Source organism: Lepisosteus oculatus, chromosome 26 (assembly GCF_040954835.1).
Source record: "Lepisosteus oculatus isolate fLepOcu1 chromosome 26, fLepOcu1.hap2, whole genome shotgun sequence".
In the NCBI taxonomy this organism is placed as follows: domain Eukaryota; kingdom Metazoa; phylum Chordata; class Actinopteri; order Semionotiformes; family Lepisosteidae; genus Lepisosteus; species Lepisosteus oculatus.
Genome location: NC_090721.1, coordinates 4,349,118 through 4,366,636, shown reverse-complemented (window position 1 = coordinate 4,366,636; position 17,519 = coordinate 4,349,118). Strand labels below are relative to the sequence as shown.

Below are 17,519 nucleotides of genomic sequence, written 5' to 3'. Positions count from 1 at the left end.
AATTTAGTGATTGCTGTTTTTGGTGAATAGTGCTTGCTAATTCCTTTCTTAATTCTAGGTGTCCTGTATATACAGGATATACAGGGTGTGTGAATATACTGTATTCAGAATTTGCACAAAAATGTATATATAACATAGTGGGGTAAAAAAAGTGCAAATTTTCCTTTTAAACAGATCTGTAGGAAATACTAAGCAGAAACAAACTGAATTACTGTTGGTTGGTTGTGGATTTATTCAGATAGCTTTCGTTCAAAACTGACAAAAGGTAGGCTTGATGTCCGTAAGACTGAGGACGGTGCCCTTGAGCCCGGAGCACGCCTCTGGGATATGAGCTGCGCATTGCAATGCGATCAATACAGTAAAACCAGCTATTCCAAACTTTAATCCCCCGTTAACGTCTTCATAAAGACGAGACAGTCATGGAGATGTGCATAGCTAATCAGCCCAGTCAGGAGTTTGATTGACCTTGCTTTAGTACTTGGAGTTGAGCAGTGATCTCATTTTTCCTGTTCTTTAGTTTCTTGTCTACCTCTACCCACAGAGGTGATGATGCTCTAAGTGCTGGCGGCACAGTTGCATGTGGTGGGGGGGGCCAAGCATTTACCCCCAACCCCCCCACTTTCACGCTCCACATGAAGGGGCACACGAACGCTCGCATGCTTGCGTTGTTTGTGTTGCTCATCTGTTTCAAATGGGGGTTGCGCTGTCTGTTCTGGACAAGTCTGGAGGTGGTGAATGATTGCAAGGTTCCGGTTTTCTGCACCAAGAAATTATATATATATACTTTTTAATTGCATAGTATTTATTTACATACAAAATAGACTTCATTATGAATCTCATTATATTTTTTTATCTGGGTTTTTAATATGTTGTTATCCTTTTAAAGGCAGGTATCTTGTTTACTCATTAACCTAGACAATAAGTAAAGGCTTTTTTTGATACGCCGTAGACTGTCAGTCTATAGTTCTCCAATGGGATAGGCCACAGTACTGTACCCTGATGTAAACCAGACTAGTGAAGTTATTTACAACACAGGTAGGTTAAAGCACTGTTATCACTGTGTTCCATCTCTCAGCATATTGCAGCACATAAACAAAAAATGTAGTATTCTTTCTGCTCTTCATCACTCTGGCTTTGAGTTACCAGAGTGAAGCCTTTTAAAACCCCACATGCCAGCCATTTAACAATTAAGCAAGATATCAGATTTGAACCAACTCTTATTATGCTAAACACTTCCAAGCAAAACTCATGCTCTATATACGTAAAAAAACGTTGGCAGATGCCAGAAATCAAGATTATGGATTTCAGCCATAATACTTATTTTAAGTATTTGCAATAACATCCTTCACTGACCTGCATTCGCTACTCTTTCACTGCCTGTGACTGGAAATCAGTCCTACTGTTTCCTTTCAAGGTGATTACAACAAAAGCTGACTTCAGGATTGCATTTTAAGAATGTGAATTTAGACAGTTTTGCATATATTGGAAACATAGAAACTAAAATAACTTAACTGGTAACCCAGTGTCCTTATTCTTATGCAGGAAAGCAGTTGCTATTACTGTTACATCAAACGTCATGTACAGAATGTCAGCATTCATTTTACAAACTATCCAAACAGTATTTCAGCAGCAGACCTGTATTTTCTTGCACGTCGTCTTCAGAAGAGATCAGAAAGATTTGGAAATGCTATCTTCTAGCTCGACACATGTCACCCGGTTTTGGATTGTTTCTGTGGCTGTTTGGTGTAGCTCCTAGACTTACTGCATCACTAGGCTGTACAGCTGAACTGTGGATCTGTTCAGTTGTGCCGACTTTCAGTCAGTGGCAGCTGGTTTACTTTAGAAATCCCAACCAGCTTCCTTTTCTGAGCATGTCAGTCTGTGTGGCGGAAAAAAAAAGATGTCAGTCAGATATGCCTTAGAAGTGCATCTTGAGAAAACTTGCATTCCCCGCTAAATGCGTTAATGGCCTGGTAATTGCAGTGATGCATCCAGCGTAGATAAATATTCCTGTACATCACCAGCCAGGAGGTCACTCAAGGATTGCAAGAGAACTGCAAGATAACAGTGTGGGAAGGGGGTAGCGGAGGTGATGTTTCCTGGAAAATGAGAATCATACCTCTTTCGTTCGGTGGATGCCACACGCGGACTCCATGGTAATATAATTAGTGAGCCACCTCTGCTGGCGGATTCAGAAATGGGAACGTCTGTCCAGAATAATAGCTTGATTGTTTCAGTGTGCAAAAGGGCCACACGCAGCTGATATTACCCTTCATGCTAAGTGTCTGCGAGTCCTGCGGTCAGCGCTGCATCCTTCAGGGGGAACAGACTCACAAGCCCGAGCGAAATAGAGAACAGATCTGAGGAGAGCGGTGTGGTGAGAGGTCAAAGGAGAACGTTTTGCCGAATTTGCTCATTACATCCTGGCCTTAATTTGCGATGGGGGTGTTGTTTGTCTTATCTTTAAGGGATGACAAAATGTCCAAGAAGCAACATCACGATCATCACACAAATATCACTTACATCTGTTTTTGGATATCTGAGTTGTTCCAGCAAACAGAAAAGATCCGTTTCTCAGAGTACTGGGAGAGAACTACTGAAGGCCTTCAAAACTGTGATCGCTACTGCAACAATATTTCTGACAGGTGTGGGTGTATGTGAGCGCATTTTTCATTTTTGTATTTCTGTGACATGTGCCATATTTATATAGACATAATGGGTACCTTGTGTATGCATTTCATTTTCCCGGAAATAGATCTAAAAAAAAGGGAGCCTTTTGTTTAAGGTTAATATCCTGTCGCAGCACATTATTTTTATGTTGCCCATCATATCCTGTTTTACAGTTCATTTGCAACAGAATCCCACTTCAGACTTTTGAGCTTTGACAAACTCACTGTTTCCAAAAAAGTGCCTCAAAACTAATCTGTACATGTGGTGCATTTTAATGACAGAAATCTGTCAACCCCTGAACTCTTCCTTGCAACAGAAATAAGCTAAATTTTCATTCAGAAATGTAGATTAAGCTACAGCAGAGTCTGATTAATCCCTAATCTTTCAGAATCTTTTATTGTACTCGGGTTCTTTAATCAGTAAGATCCATAATGGCAAATGCATTCCATATGCACATTCTCAAGATACTGTTTTACATTTTAAACTCTGGACCTTCTCCTGTTTCACTGAGGCAGACCTTAATACTGCTGGAAGGTCCTCAGCACAGGCTTCGTGGTTACTGCCTGCTCTTTCATTGACCCGTCTGTGTCTTTCTTACTCTAAAGCAAAAATAATTTAGGAAAGAACTCTGTTTTGTGCTGCTGGTACTGTAGATAACGATTTGTAACACAATGTAGAATTGTCACTGGGAGCTTGTTCTTCTCCTTGGACATTTTCCATTCTAGTTTTTATGTTAATTTCATGTAGACAATGGAGCCACTCTTTAAAGCAAATGGCTGCCACATGCGCTTTGAATATACTGTTTTAATTTAGTGTAACATAAGCCCATCAAAGTGCACTGAATGACCCACAGCTGTGTTGTAAAGACTATTGTTGCCCTTATAGGCGAAGTCTATATTCATGCTGTGCCAAGTTTTATCAGTTTACCAAGCTGCCTATGGTACAGTATGTGCAGATCTTCTTGCAGGTACTTTGTAGTGCTTAGGAGTAAGCAGGCTGTCCGTCTCCAACAGCTGGGACTTGGAATTTCTGCAGGGTGGTTAAGGCACTTTGTGAGGGAGAGAGCTATATAGGACCTGTTTGGGCCAAGCTGCTTTTCTTGGCTGGGAAACCTCGGTGAGCTCTGTATGGGCTTCCGATCTGCAGTAGGCAGCGGGGGGGCATTCATCTGGTTTTTGTTCTCCTCCCTCGGTCCCTGGCAGACATGCTAAAATAAATTTCGCCAGCAGCAACAGTTAAAAATGTTACATATTTGGAAAGTAATCATTGAACCCGCTTCTACCTGTTACCAGTCTTCTCTGGAGCCACTGTGGAGTTAATAATTAAGTTAGATCCAAAGGTGTTTGTTCGTTTGGCAGTAGGAGAAGCTTCATAGGATCCCCATGTGGTGCAAAAAGCAAAGCATGGTCAGTAAGTACAGTGAAAACCCTGCACACTCCCAGATAGCCTCTGGAGAGTCATTCATATTATTCTGTTACATCAGCCTTTTGGCTGTACATCCTGATAAGGCTGTTGTGCAGCCAAAACTTTGATGTAATTTAGGCAAAATGAAGAGCAGTGGAGAGCATCAGAGAAAGTGCAAGCCCTTCATGGGATTGTTTTCCAAATTTAAATGTTGATTTTAAAGTGGCATGTCCAAATTCTGAGTATTCTGAGTTTCTCCTGTTTCTCTTTAACTAGCACAGATTGATAGGCTTCAGGGACAGAAGATCATAGCTTCAGTGCTTTTCATTTGATCCTGACTGAAAGATACCTTTGTCTGTCGTTCAGGTGACTAGTTTGCTCTAAATGATACCTGTACTTGCATGCCTTAGCATCCTTATTGGTCTTTTGCACAATTACTCCGATAACGAGAACAGTCATTATGTCCACTTTTAGTTTAACTTGCCATCTGTGATCAGAAGAAATTGACATTGGACATCTTTTTGGAATAATCTATTTGAACGTCAAAGCATTTTTTCTTGTTTGTCTGTTTGTTGTATTACCCTGAGTAACTGTGGTTAAAACAAATATTATAGCACTATTGTGAAATGCCTATTTAATAGGGAGTTTGTGGTCATGACTTAAATTCACTACCCCAGCAAGAAAAAAAATATTAATTCAGGTTTTTTTAGGTGGATGGATATTTAATTCTCTGAAGGGGGCTAAGAAGTTATGGAAGTTGCATTTGTGGGGTTTGTTCGTTTTGACCTAGATTTTCAATCATTTTTCTGAATGTGAATTTGGAGTAATGTAGTTAGAACATTGTCGGAGCCATGGAGTAAGGATTGCTGGGCCTTTGTCCTCAGCAGAACTGTTGAAGTTGTGATTTGGAGATGATCTCTACTGGATCAAGGGCAATCATTTGCATAGGACCTGTTGTTACAGAATTAGTAGCTCTCTGCACAGTTCAGCTGCCATAGTCTTACAATACCACAGGTGAAACGAGCAGCACCTCAAAGTAAAAGAAGAAATACTACAATGAACGAACGAACGGAAGTAGAACAACAATATGATAGCCCGTGTCTTAAAAGATTGCATTTGCAAGGGTGATGGCAGTTAATACAGGTCATAATTCATCTGTATGTCATATTCTGATCACCCAGCTAATAAGGGAGGGGATGTCTTTAGCCTGAGTTCTTGTTTTAGCCAGGGGATTAACATTTATCTTGGGACTGAGTTAGACATTGCTTTCGGCTTAATGCTAGTACCCTTCTCTAGCCCAGCTGTCTAGAACAGTGCTCTGCCTTAAAATACATCTGCGTCTCCAGTTGGCTGCCTTTGCTGCTGTTACGAGCTCCAGAAACATTGTTGTGATGTTTCTAAGGTCACAGACTTGGGGTTTCTCCCCCCTTCCCCCCCCCCAAACTGTGCTTTCATGTACCCTTATGAGGGACGGTAAGCCGGTGGCACTGGGGTGCCACCTCACCACTCTGGAGCCCTGGCTTCAGTCTGGGACCTGGGCTGCTGTCTGCGTGGAGTTTGAAAATTCTCCCCGTTTTCTTGTGGGTTTTGTCTGGGGTTTTGACGTACTCTTAATTGGCTTCAGGGAAGACTGGTCCTGGTGTGAGTGTGTGTCTGTGTGTGCCCTGCGATAGACTGGTGTCCTGCCCAGGGTGTACCCTGCCTTGTACCCCTTTACTTGCCAAAATGGGGTCTGACTCCCCCAGAGGCCCTATATGGGATGAAGGGGTTCGAAAATGGATGGAAGTATATTACATCATTTAAGGGAAATGATATGAACATACTGCATGTGCTGTGTTACAACGGGGATCCAGTGTTGCCATAGAAACACTTGAGGTTCAGGCAAATCTGTATTTGACTGTGGGGAGAGGAAAGTATGTTTTGCTGCTCATGTAAGTCTTTCATTTTCAAGGGTGGGTTAGCACTCTCCCAGCAGAATTCAGAAATCTGTTCACTAGGGCAGATGTGGGGTGAAATGCAGATGTGTGGTCTTCCCCCTCACGTCAACATCTGGCCTCCCAGGTTACGGACGGAGAACTGCATGTTCCGTTTCCCTCCCGACAAATTCGCTGGCCGTACGATTGTCATGGAGAATCTTTGCTGCCAGGAGGAAATGAGCTGAAGCGTGCAGCAGTCCTGCTTGTGGAGATTACTGAGAAAAACAGAACATTCCACAGGTCCCTGCTAAAATGGGAGGCCATTAATGTGGGGGCACAGACACTTTAACCAGGTCTGGGCAGTGTGCAGTTAAAATTATCAGATGTCAGAATCCCGGAAATCTAATAATGAGAAAAAACGTTATATCTCCAGTTCCCAGGGATTTTATATATAGCCTGACTTGTCTGGGAATTCCATTTCTGATGGAAATCAGGGTCGTCTTTACACTGAAGTGCAAAAATAACCCAGATTACTTTTTGAGTGAAGATCTTGAAGTGTCCCGGTTTTCTTGGCTGGAGCTCAGAGGCTACATTAATTAGGACTTAAGATGTTTGGACATGGGACATCTGGACAGGTGCTGGTATAAAAAAAAAAACTCATCTAGTTTAGAGACCTTTGGCACAGATCACAAACAACATTCTTGTCCTGGTAAACAAAACCTACTTTCCTTGGAGCTGAGTGATTAAAGAAACTACTCTAATAACAGACACATTAGGAAGGTATGAAGAACAAGAGGGTAGTTGGTTTACCGATTTGATTTCTCTTCAGTGTGAAAACTTACCACCCAGTTATATCCATAGCAAGCATAAGTGTTTATATTATTTTGAAGTACTTTTTGTATTCATTAAATTCATCTTCGAACTCCATTTCAGGGGGAAAAAAGAAACCTTTTGATTTAAGTCAGCCTCAATTTAGTTTGCTGTGCTCAGTTTAACAGGACCACACTGCACAATCACACAACCCCTTGTGTTTTAAACACTAGCGATGCAAGGATCTGCTAAACGTGCCCAGTTCTCATCAGGAGCCCTGTAATTGAAGATGTGAGTTTGTCTGTGAAAGGAATGAGACTGAGATGCGTCTGTCTTGTCTAAAAAATCTTTATAATACTGAAAAATCATTTTATGAATATTGCAATAATGGTCCTTTGGTAGACCTTTTCCAGAGAAACATGACACGCGCGGTTAACATCTCCATGCACATAAAATACTAGAAGGAAAAAGAAATTAAACACTGGAAACTGATAGTTTCTTCTTTCTGTCTTACAGCTGGACCCTCAGACAGTACAGTCCAAGAACTGGCACATGGATGTGATAGAGATGAATGGGGTAGGAACAGTTTCCTGTTCCCTAGTGCTCTACAGTATGCTGTCATGATCTTCACTGTCTGAAAGTGAATCCTACCTTTTATTTTAAAGTTCATTGCAAACTAAAGATATTTATTTTTCTTTATACTGCCCAAATTCCTAAATTTAGGCATGTGTACTGCCTAAATACCTAAATCCTCCTTAAATACAGGTTATAAAGGATTTATAGCATTACTTTGAATCCCTGTACTGGGGTGTTACCTGGTTTGTGTTCTTAAAAGCTAAAAAAACGTATTTTGTTTGCAGAATTCAAAACAGGTTCAAATGAGAGGTGTTATTTTCATAACTGTTAGAATGTGATTATTTAGAAGACATAATAAAGTTGAAGCTAAGTTACATAAATTAAATCCTGTTTTAAGTACAAATTCATGGAAACATTATCATGTACATTTGCATATTAAGATGAAACCCTGTATTCCTGTGACTACGGTCTCTGTCCTTCAGATCAAAGTGGAGTTTTCAATGAAGTTTACAAGTCGAGATCTGAGTTTGAAGAGAACGCCATCGAAGAAACAGAGTGGGGTGTTTGGAGTTAAAATCAGCGTGGTTACAAAGTAAGCCATTCCGATACTCTAAATAGAACAGAATTCATTTATTATTTATCTATGTAATTCCTATATTACTTTAGTGTTCATTTCAGTAAGTTATTTGCACAGGGCCGCATTACATATGTGAAGATCTGCACCGCAGCATAACGAACTCATTGTCCTGGAAAATGAAATGAACAAGTAATAAACGGGGATGAGGTGCTAAAGACTACAGGTCAGGAGAAGGTTACGTATCCCTTTGAGTACAGTGAAGCCTATGATTAAACAGTGGCATGTGGTTCTTTTGAAATAAAAATTAGATATGTTCCTTTTAATTAATCAAAAAGCCAAATTATCTTCAGGGAGAGAATATTCGTCCAAGGCATTATACCTACTGTATAAATGGTTCTAAAGAAAGGGTTTTGCTGTCAAGACCAATCTTTTTTTACTATGCACATTTCTCAGATTGTTCAGGTTCTGTTTTTTTAAAAAGAGGTATTTAAGATCTTGTGTGTTTTTCCTCTCTCCGCAGACGGGAGCGCTCGAAGGTGCCTTTCATCGTGCGCCAGTGCATCGAGGAGGTGGAGAAGAGGGGGATCGAGGAGGTTGGCATCTATAGGATTTCTGGGGTGGCAACAGATATCCAGGCTTTGAAAGCAGTATTTGACACAAGTAAGTGAACATCACGCAACTAACTAGGAATTCGGTCGCAGTCCAGGTTATTACGGTGGGGATTCATTCCACACATGATTCCCTTTTAAAGGTTAAAGCTATTATTTACCTTCAGTTTCCAGATACTACAGTTTATACCAGTACTTCTTGTGGAAGAGTCAGGTAGGCCTCTAACAGAAGACCCTTCCTCCTTCTGCAAAGATGGGTTTGTGGGAAATGATGATGGTTACCGATGATGGCATCTGTCAGCTGCAGAGGGTGATGCCATTCTCTGAGTCAAATCTGTTTTTTTGGGGGGCGGAAAAGGGCAAGCAGTCACACGCCCGGGAGATTGAGACAAATAGATTTTCTAAGCTGGTGTGATGCATTGGCTTTTTTCCTTCGGTATCCATCTTTTACTCCTATGCTGTACGCGGAGGTAGAATTTGCTTTTAGAAATGCATTAAAAAAACTGAGCAAAAGTGACTCACCGTGTAGCCTTTCTTGCCAGTGAGCAGGGTTATAAAAGGCTTTTATAAGGTCTTGCAGTGTCACCAACAAGACTGGTAAAAGCAATCAAGGGAGTCAGTCTGGCAGTGACGCATCGATTGAAAGGAGCTCCATGTTATTAATCCACGTTTCCCTGTGCAGAACTGTGCATTAATGCATGTAACTCTTCCCTTAGATACCAAAGACATCCTGGTGATGCTGAGTGATATGGACATCAACGCCATAGCTGGAACTTTGAAACTGTACTTCCGGGAGCTGCCAGAGCCACTGCTCACAGACAGACTCTACCTGGCTTTCATGGAAGGAATAGGTACAGTATGCACAGCTGACTGCACCGCACTTACTGGGCATAGTGTATTTCTGGCCACTCTACTGAAAGCGCTTTACAGGTAATGGGGATCCCCTCCACCACCACCAGTGTGCAGCCCCCACCTGGATGATGTCACAGCAGCTAAAGTGTGCTAGAACGCTCCCCACACACCAGCTCTCAGTGGGGAGGAGAGCAGAGTGATGAAGCCAGTTCAGAGAGGGGGATTATAAGGAGGCCATGATTGGTAAAGGCCAGGGGGAAATCTGGCCAGGACGCTGGGGTAACACCCTAAGGCATCGCGCAGCATGAGAAATGTCCTGTGTGAACTGGCATTGATTCCCCAGAGCACGCAGGGTTGGCCGTTTCGGCTCTGGGAAGAAGTGGGGGCATTCCAGATGCCGGGAGGTTGCCAGAACGGAACGTGGGCGAGGGGGGCGCGAGTATGAAAGCCAGAGATCACGGAAGAGTGTGAGCCAAGTGCCGGGGCTCGTGAATAACCCCTGCCTGTGTCCGTCCGCACAGCTCTGTCCGACCCGGCCGCCAAGGAGAACTGCATGATGCACCTCCTGCGATCCCTCCCCGACCCCAACCTCATCACCTTCCTGACCCTGCTGGAGCACCTCAAGAGGTAAGGAGGAGCTGGGCACCCTGGAAACCAGAGATCTATCTCTTTAGTTGGGTTTCTTTAGAGGAGCACATTACAGTGACATCAGCGTCTGCTGTGAGATCTGCTGTGCTTTATGTGACTCTCAGACCTCAACTTCCTGTGGAATTTACGCCGTTGTTTGCGATTCGTGGAGATTGTGAAGATTACTGCCCAGTTGCAACCGTTAAATCAGTTTAATCTGTGCTCAAGTCTAAAGGACTTCAAGCTACATTTCTGCACCAGTGGACCTCTTTCACTGACTCAGACACACACACAAAAGCCCCTGCTATCACAAGGTTCCCTGTCTCAGTGTCAGACATGCTGTACTGAGTAATTTGCCTAAAATTCATAAGAGCAGACTCATAAGAGCTATAGAGGGCTGACTACTTCATGAGGTTACAGAGTTCAGACAATATTGCCATAAAGTTTGCCGTAGCCGAACCAAAGATTTCTTGTTGCAATTTAGATGAAGAAGAAATCTGTAATAGAGGCTTTTAAAATATTTAAGTAGGGAGCTGCGTCAGGATGCGTAGGCTGCAAAGGAACAAGTAAAAGGTTTATTCCGTGCTGAAGAGAGAAGAAGAGAAGCACAAAGTTTCGGCTGTGGAGCCTTCTTCGGGCTATTAAGATATTTCTGCCTGTAATTTTAAAGGCACGTCCTTCTGTTTTGGCCCTTGGAGTGTTTGCTAAAGGCATTGCACTGGAAAAACTGAGTGACTGTAGATGGAAAAGCCATTAGCTTACACAGCCTGCTGATCTGCTAGTGTGCTCCCACGTCTGGTTCTCTGGAGCAGCACCAGGGGGCTACAGTGCAGAACAAGTATCCTAAAATACAAGTTAGTGTTACTGGGGGAGGGGGGGTAACTTTCACATGTTAATTGATCCCGAGCACACTTTGCTGTACTGTTGCGGCAAAGATTAGCTGCAAATTGTGGATTTATCTTCTTCTGTCTGAAATGATTACCTTTCACCAAGCAACATATTTTACCACTTTATTACAGCCTAAGTGTTGGCATGTTGGGATGAAATAAAAGGCACAGGGCTCATGCCAGTGCTGATGGAGTACAAAATTAACAGTTGTAATGCTTGTGAATGCCAGAATGCCAATTGCATTTCAAAACATTAAATAAAAGAAAGGCTAAATTATTAACGTTAGAAAGAACCCCACAGTTTCATCACAGTCTACACATTCCTGTCCTGATCCTGTGTACAGTACAGCCCTGACAACAGCTTGTATGGATAAAGTAAAGCTGAGAGGTGATGGTATCAGACAGGATGGTGGTTCTTTATTTGTCCACGACATTTTGATTCCCTTTCATATTTCCATCATAGTATTTTCCAGTGGTTTGTTTTGAGTGGGGGAAAAAAAAAATTAGCGTGTCGTGAATTTAGACTGTACCCATCGGGCCTGTGGTTTGTTTGAAGCATATGGTTGCCAGCCGTGTAAATCCTTATAAACTGTAAAAAAAAAAAAAACTGAAAGAAGGGAAAAAAATACTAAAAAGCTTCCTCAGAGGACTGGCCAGTGTTCAAACGTTTTTTCTAAACAGTGGAAATATTAACACCTGTTTTCAACACCTCTTAAAGGCGCAACAAGCAGGGATAGAAACATCCTGGTCCTGATCATGTTAGGTTCAACCAGATCTGAGAAGAGCCTTGATACCCAGGCTCTGTATTTGACCAGTGTGAACTGTGAGCAGGATGGCACCACCTCCTGGTGAACCCAAGAACGACAGAAGAGAAAATACTGCAGAGGAGGACAAGGGATACTTTCATTGAAAACGGCCGGTTTTTTCAGAACAGAAAAAAGAAGCCTGAAGTCACTTGAACAGCGGCGATGACGTGCAGCTAGCATTTTCCTTCCTCACCTCACATGAGCCGGGGTGACTTGTGACTTTGCTCGTGTGCGTGGTGAGTGGTTGGCGCCCCGCTGGAGATGACAAGTTTTATTAACTGGGCTGAACATGTGCAGCTTCCACAGGGCATGAAGTCATGTCTGCAGGAGTGGGCCTGGCTGACGGGAGAGCCCTTGGCCGCTGATTTCAAGAAGCCGCGGAGAGGGAGATCAGAGAGGTGTCATGGGTGGAGATGCCTTTATAAAAATAAAAAGGCGCTCTCAAACATGTGTCAGGCCTGTTGGACCCTGCTTTCCTCTGCTCTTTTTCACATCTGTTGATACTTAGCTTTTCCTCAGAGGGGGGAGAGTGGTGGAATCAAGCCTTTGTGCCAGCAGGTTATGACACATGGTGCGAATGCAGGAGCAGCTGCCCTGACATCAACGCGCGAGTCTTTCGATGGGTCAGTCTGCAGCGAAGGCAGTTTCCTCAGGCCAAGCGAGCAAATCGTTTTCGAAGAGGCTGGGGTCTACCAGGGGGAATCTACATCAGCAGAGAGCAGCACAAACAGTGGAATCCGTGAAGCAGAACTGCACGGTGCTTTGCTGTTGAAAAATGTGAAAGCTTGTGGCCACGAACGCAGCTGACCAATCAAGTACTAAAAAATGCACCTGTGACACAGATCAACACGCCACATGGGATCAGGGGCGTTCAGAGGTTTCCTGCATTAGCTGGTTGCACGAATTCAAAATATATTTCCAACATATAAGGGAAGACAATTGATGATAGCTTGTTTCTTATGTCTTATGTCACAGTTAACAGATGTGTCTTCAGAACAGTGATTTCTTTTGTGGCAGGATCAAACTCCATATACATCAGAAATAATCTCCTCAACTCTTATCAGCAGTTGTGCACATGCTAAAATGGCTGGCAACTATGGTAACTCCACAATTCCTTGCACAAAACTGCACTCCTCTTCACAATACAGTGCAAAACATGAAAGGGCGGAGGTACAGATCTTTGCAAACTGCTTTGTATGTGGGGAATGACAATGTGGGACAATTTTAACGATCATTAATTGTGGTGATTTACACATAGCGGTGTGGTTTATCTGTTTTTTTCAAACCAGAGCAGGCCCTTTTATGAGCAGTTATTGGATGCACATGGCGTTGTAGGCTGTGTGATGAGTATTCTGGTTAAAGGTTTTGGGTACTTAGTTGTATTAATTGTTTGATAATGTACTTTTTATTGTTTAGCAGTTTGGAATGAGAATGAGAAGTTTTCATTGGACTACGCACAGACGGTTGTCTAGGCCCTGTTCAGTTTGCAGTCTCAGTTCACTTAAAATTCCTAATGCAGCCGGTGTTAGGCCTGGGTACTGAATACGGAAGTGAACTACCTGGTTTGCCAAGGAGTGATGAGCTTTTACATTCCAGAATTTACTCACGTGATCAAAAGTCAATCATGGTGCAAACGTTTTTTGCATTCAGTCCTTGCTTGGACTAAGCAACAGTCCATCAACAGGGTTATTTTTTTTAATGAGGGTATAGCAGATGTGCCTCTGTTTTTATGTAGGTTCCCTTGACTCTATCCCTGCAAAGCCTGCTCGCTGTTTGTCTTTGTACTGAACAAATGGCACCTCGTGAGCCTGTGTGACAAAGATCACGTTTGACAAAGATGCCTTTGCTGTGTTGACACACACATGTGCACAGAGAGCCCAGAGTGGCTGCGCCACCTGTGAGCCAGCTTGTCTCTCCAAGCCTGGTGAATCTGACGAAAGAAAAGAGCAAGAACAGTTTCTGAAGGCAGTATACATCGTCTGATAATATTATGGTTGTCTAATTAAGAGTCACAGGTGTTATTGCAGGTTACAAGCCCTTGGCAAATACTCCAGTACTGCTTTACATAGGAAGGTTGTAAGATTTATGCCTTTGAGAACTCGTTATGAACTCGTTGCTTGGGAGCTAAGGGAAAACTAATCAAGAGCAAAGACATCATTTAGTCCGAAGTGAGTCTGGAGAGATGAGAAAGTGCACCTGCTGTGTTTTCAGCACAAGACTTGTCGGAGAGATGCGTAACACCGGCTCTTTATCTCCACAGAGTCGCCGAAAAGGAACCCATCAATAAAATGTCCCTTCATAACCTCGCCACTGTCTTTGGCCCCACACTGCTGAGGCCCTCAGAAGTAGAGACCAAGGGACACATCAACCTGGCCTCGGATATCTGGTCCCATGATGTTATGGCGCAGGTAGGACTGGGTCTGACTGTGAAAGTGGAAAGGGGGACGTTAGGGGGACACGTTTATTCTAGGTACTGCCGATGGTGTCTGCTTATTTTTTAGTCTCCATTCAGACCCTGTCAATGGAGGCTCTTGTTCATGTTCTGATCCGACACCAGGTTGAAGTACACCAGTCTCGTTGGCTTACAGCTGTGTCCTGGCAGCACAGTACTTCAGCCTTGCAAACCTGACAGAGCGATGAGCTCCAGCACCACAGCTGGCAGCCGAGTCGGGACACGCCACTGTATCAACCATTTCGTAAATAACGCTTCTATAGACATACTGTCTGTTCTTAAATTTGCATGGCCTTCAAATCCAACCGCAAGTGCCTCATGATAAAAAAAAAAACATTGGATTTCCTGTCTCGTGTTATGGTTGCGCACTGTTCAGTTAAGTCGGCAACCACTTTCACATGAATGAATTTTTTCCACCGTTGGCTTGTGTCACCGCTTGCCCTCTGCTTATGTCAGAAGCTCTCGTGAGTCGTGGGAAAAGGACCCAGCTAGCCTTGTCTAGCGGCCTGGCACTACACAACACCATGTCCTTCCCAGGCCTCCACACTGTCACTGTAGAACTCAGCAGAAGATCTAAACACATGGATTCTGTACCTCAGATTGTGTCAGTGGTGGGCGAGGGGCCGATGTGTGACATTGAGGACTGAGCAGGGGGATCAGTTCTCTACAAGTATCTTTTCAATATACACACCAGTGTTGTTCCTGAATTATTTTAAGTGAGACCTCCAGATGGTGTGTACTGATTTTATGAGATTTCCGCAGTGCTTGTCATCAAAAATAAATTGTCTTTGCCAACTTTACATTGCCAATTGGAAGTCCAGTGGGGGGAAAAAAAGACATTAAGGAATCGGGAACCGTCAGGTCACTGTCAAGGGGTGTTGAATCCAAAACGTTCTCAATTAAATATTCATCTTTAGCTCGTAACGTTTTGAAACTTGGTTGCCGGACAATGAGAATTCCTAACCAGGCACGTGTTGTTCTGAATGCTGTATTATGTGCCTCAGGATCTGTGGTCTTCACATTGTCGATGTTGTCTCAGTGGATATTGCATTTAGACCTGAGAACAGAGGACATTTCTTTACACAAAAGGTTGTGGGTGTATGTAACAAGCCTGCCCACCCTCGGATCACTCGCTTCCCGACAACCCAACAAGCCTGGTTGGCCGAACAGCTTCCTCGAGTTTGAAGCTTCTCTGATCTTGGTTTCCTCTCCCCGACGCAGGTCCAAGTCCTCCTGTACTACCTTCAGCACCCTCCCATTTCCATCTCCGAGCTGAAGCGCAACACGCTGTACTTCTCCACCGACGTGTAGACTGGGAAGAGCCAGAGCGCCCCCTGGCCTCCGGCTCGCAGAGGCGCGTCCACGCCACCCACCCATCCTCTTGTGTCCCGGTCCAGTGAGAGAAGAGGGAAGACGACGTCCAGAGGAACCAGCACTGCGCTCCCTCTGCATTTCATTCGTCTTGTGTGTTTTGTATTTCAAAAGGACTGTTCCCTGTCCCATTTCCTGACCCGATAGCAGGGGACGGTCCACTTCCCCGCCTGGCAGATGATCACTTTTGCGTCTGTTCCTCCTCGTTTGGGGGTGCCCCCTCCACCTCCCCCCCACCCCCCCACCCCCCTCGAAGAGCAGGTCAGGGAACTTGCGCCGAGATTTCAGTTGCTCTTTTCGGCCTTGGCTGCTGACGGCTTGCTGTCCGCTCTCTGTCCCACGTCCACGGTCAGTTTTAAAGCGGGGAGGGGTTTGAGTCCCCAGCACTGAGCTGTGGTCAGGCCACCGAACCGCTGGAGCATCGAGGCACATGGAAACGACGACGAGGACTTGTTGTTTTCTTCTGTGGCAATGCCATCACACGTAAAACTGAGAAAGAATCTGCACCAGGCGTTGGTCACAGCTCTGGTGAGGAGCGATCATGGTACTTTGTGATTGTTAGGAACACGGAGATATCGATAGTGCTTCAAGAACGTTCTGTTGCCGAGTTCACTTCAGAGGCATTCCAGAAATGGCATTTACATATTTTATAAATATTATTTGTTCAATGGTTTATTTTTTGCTTTGTGCATGTGATTGAGGAGGGCTGCGAGCTTTTGACTGTGTCCGCAAGAGGACGAGGGTGACGTGATTTTACACCGTCACAGTTTCTGTTTCAGGGCACCTCAGAAGTGTCTCATTCATGTGCCACAGCCCTCCATAGTGTGAGTAAAAGCTGAATTTGCCCTATTTATTAAAAATATTAAGTGTGCCTGTACAACCCAATACATATATAGAAATAATTTACAAAAACTTTTTTTTTTCCTTTTAGTATGAGTCTGTTCGTTGTTTTGAGGTTCATCTTAAGGATATTGATGTTTTTTTATGTTAAATTTCTCATTTACATCAGTTGTTGGCTGAAATGTACTGTAATATGAATAATTGTGTGAAAATCCTTTTGACAATTGATTCCTTCTTTACGAAATTGACATAAGAAATGGAGATGTCATAAAAATAAAAATATTGTACAAAGAATGAAAATAATTCCTTCTTTTAGGTCATTTCCATTGTACACCAGTGTACCACAGCATTCTAGTGTTACTATAGGAGGGTTAGTGTATTACTGGGATCCCCAATCCTAGTCCTGGTGACCCACAAACTTGCTGGTTTTCACTGCATCTGAGCTCTTAAATTCATCCTTTTAAACCTTAATGGAATCAACTATTGGTTTAGTTAGAATCTGGGCAAGTTTTTTTTTTCTACTTAATGACTGGAGATTGAAGAAACACATTTGTTAGAAGGCAACCACTTACAAGTTTAGAAACTGAAAAATGAGTTGAGTTTAAAGGCGTCATGTCACTTAAGGGCTCAGATGCTCAGGTGGGACAGAAACCAGCAGGTGTGTAGTCCCCAGCCCCAGGGCTGGGACACCCTGGTATAACTTGCCCTCACTGCATGTTCAGCTTATCAGTCAGGCTGCAGGCTTCCTGCATTGTCATCAATGAAACCCTGCAAGTTCAACTGTACTGTTATCAAGCCTACAACATATCTTAAGGTAAGCACTGTTAGATGAGTACTATTTGATATTTTTAATATAAGATAAAAAGAAATCAAAACCGTGTATTTTACATCCATGGGGAAAAAAAATGAGTACATATTTACAGTAAGGGTAAATGTCGATGTGAACTTTTTTTTTAGAAAAATAAATAAAACTGTACCAAACAGTGTAATTCTGTGACATTCTTGGACTGGGGAAGCTGAAGTATATTGTTTTTTGTATCTTTTCACTGTACCACATAATCATTACAAGGTACAACTCCAGGGAGGAACCATGATAGAAGCTTCTTCTGTTGTTACTTAACAT

The 17,519-nt window shown here is 43.3% G+C and overlaps 1 protein-coding gene across 2 annotated transcripts in view; it reads left to right on the top strand.

The window, feature by feature from the left end:
* abr (ABR activator of RhoGEF and GTPase) overlaps window positions 1-17,385 on the top strand; it is a 157,952-nt gene extending 140,567 nt beyond the window's left edge. For both annotated transcript variants that reach the window (XM_006640845.3, XM_015367428.2), the window contains exons 17-23: window positions 7,317-7,376; window positions 7,859-7,968; window positions 8,474-8,613; window positions 9,278-9,412; window positions 9,935-10,040; window positions 13,994-14,141; window positions 15,407-17,385. In XM_006640845.3, coding sequence (XP_006640908.3) covers window positions 7,317-7,376; window positions 7,859-7,968; window positions 8,474-8,613; window positions 9,278-9,412; window positions 9,935-10,040; window positions 13,994-14,141; window positions 15,407-15,496 — 789 coding nt within the window. In that variant the 3' untranslated portion in view covers window positions 15,497-17,385. The remainder of the gene's footprint in view (window positions 1-7,316; window positions 7,377-7,858; window positions 7,969-8,473; window positions 8,614-9,277; window positions 9,413-9,934; window positions 10,041-13,993; window positions 14,142-15,406) is intronic.
* Window positions 17,386-17,519: the final 134 nt, after the last annotated feature.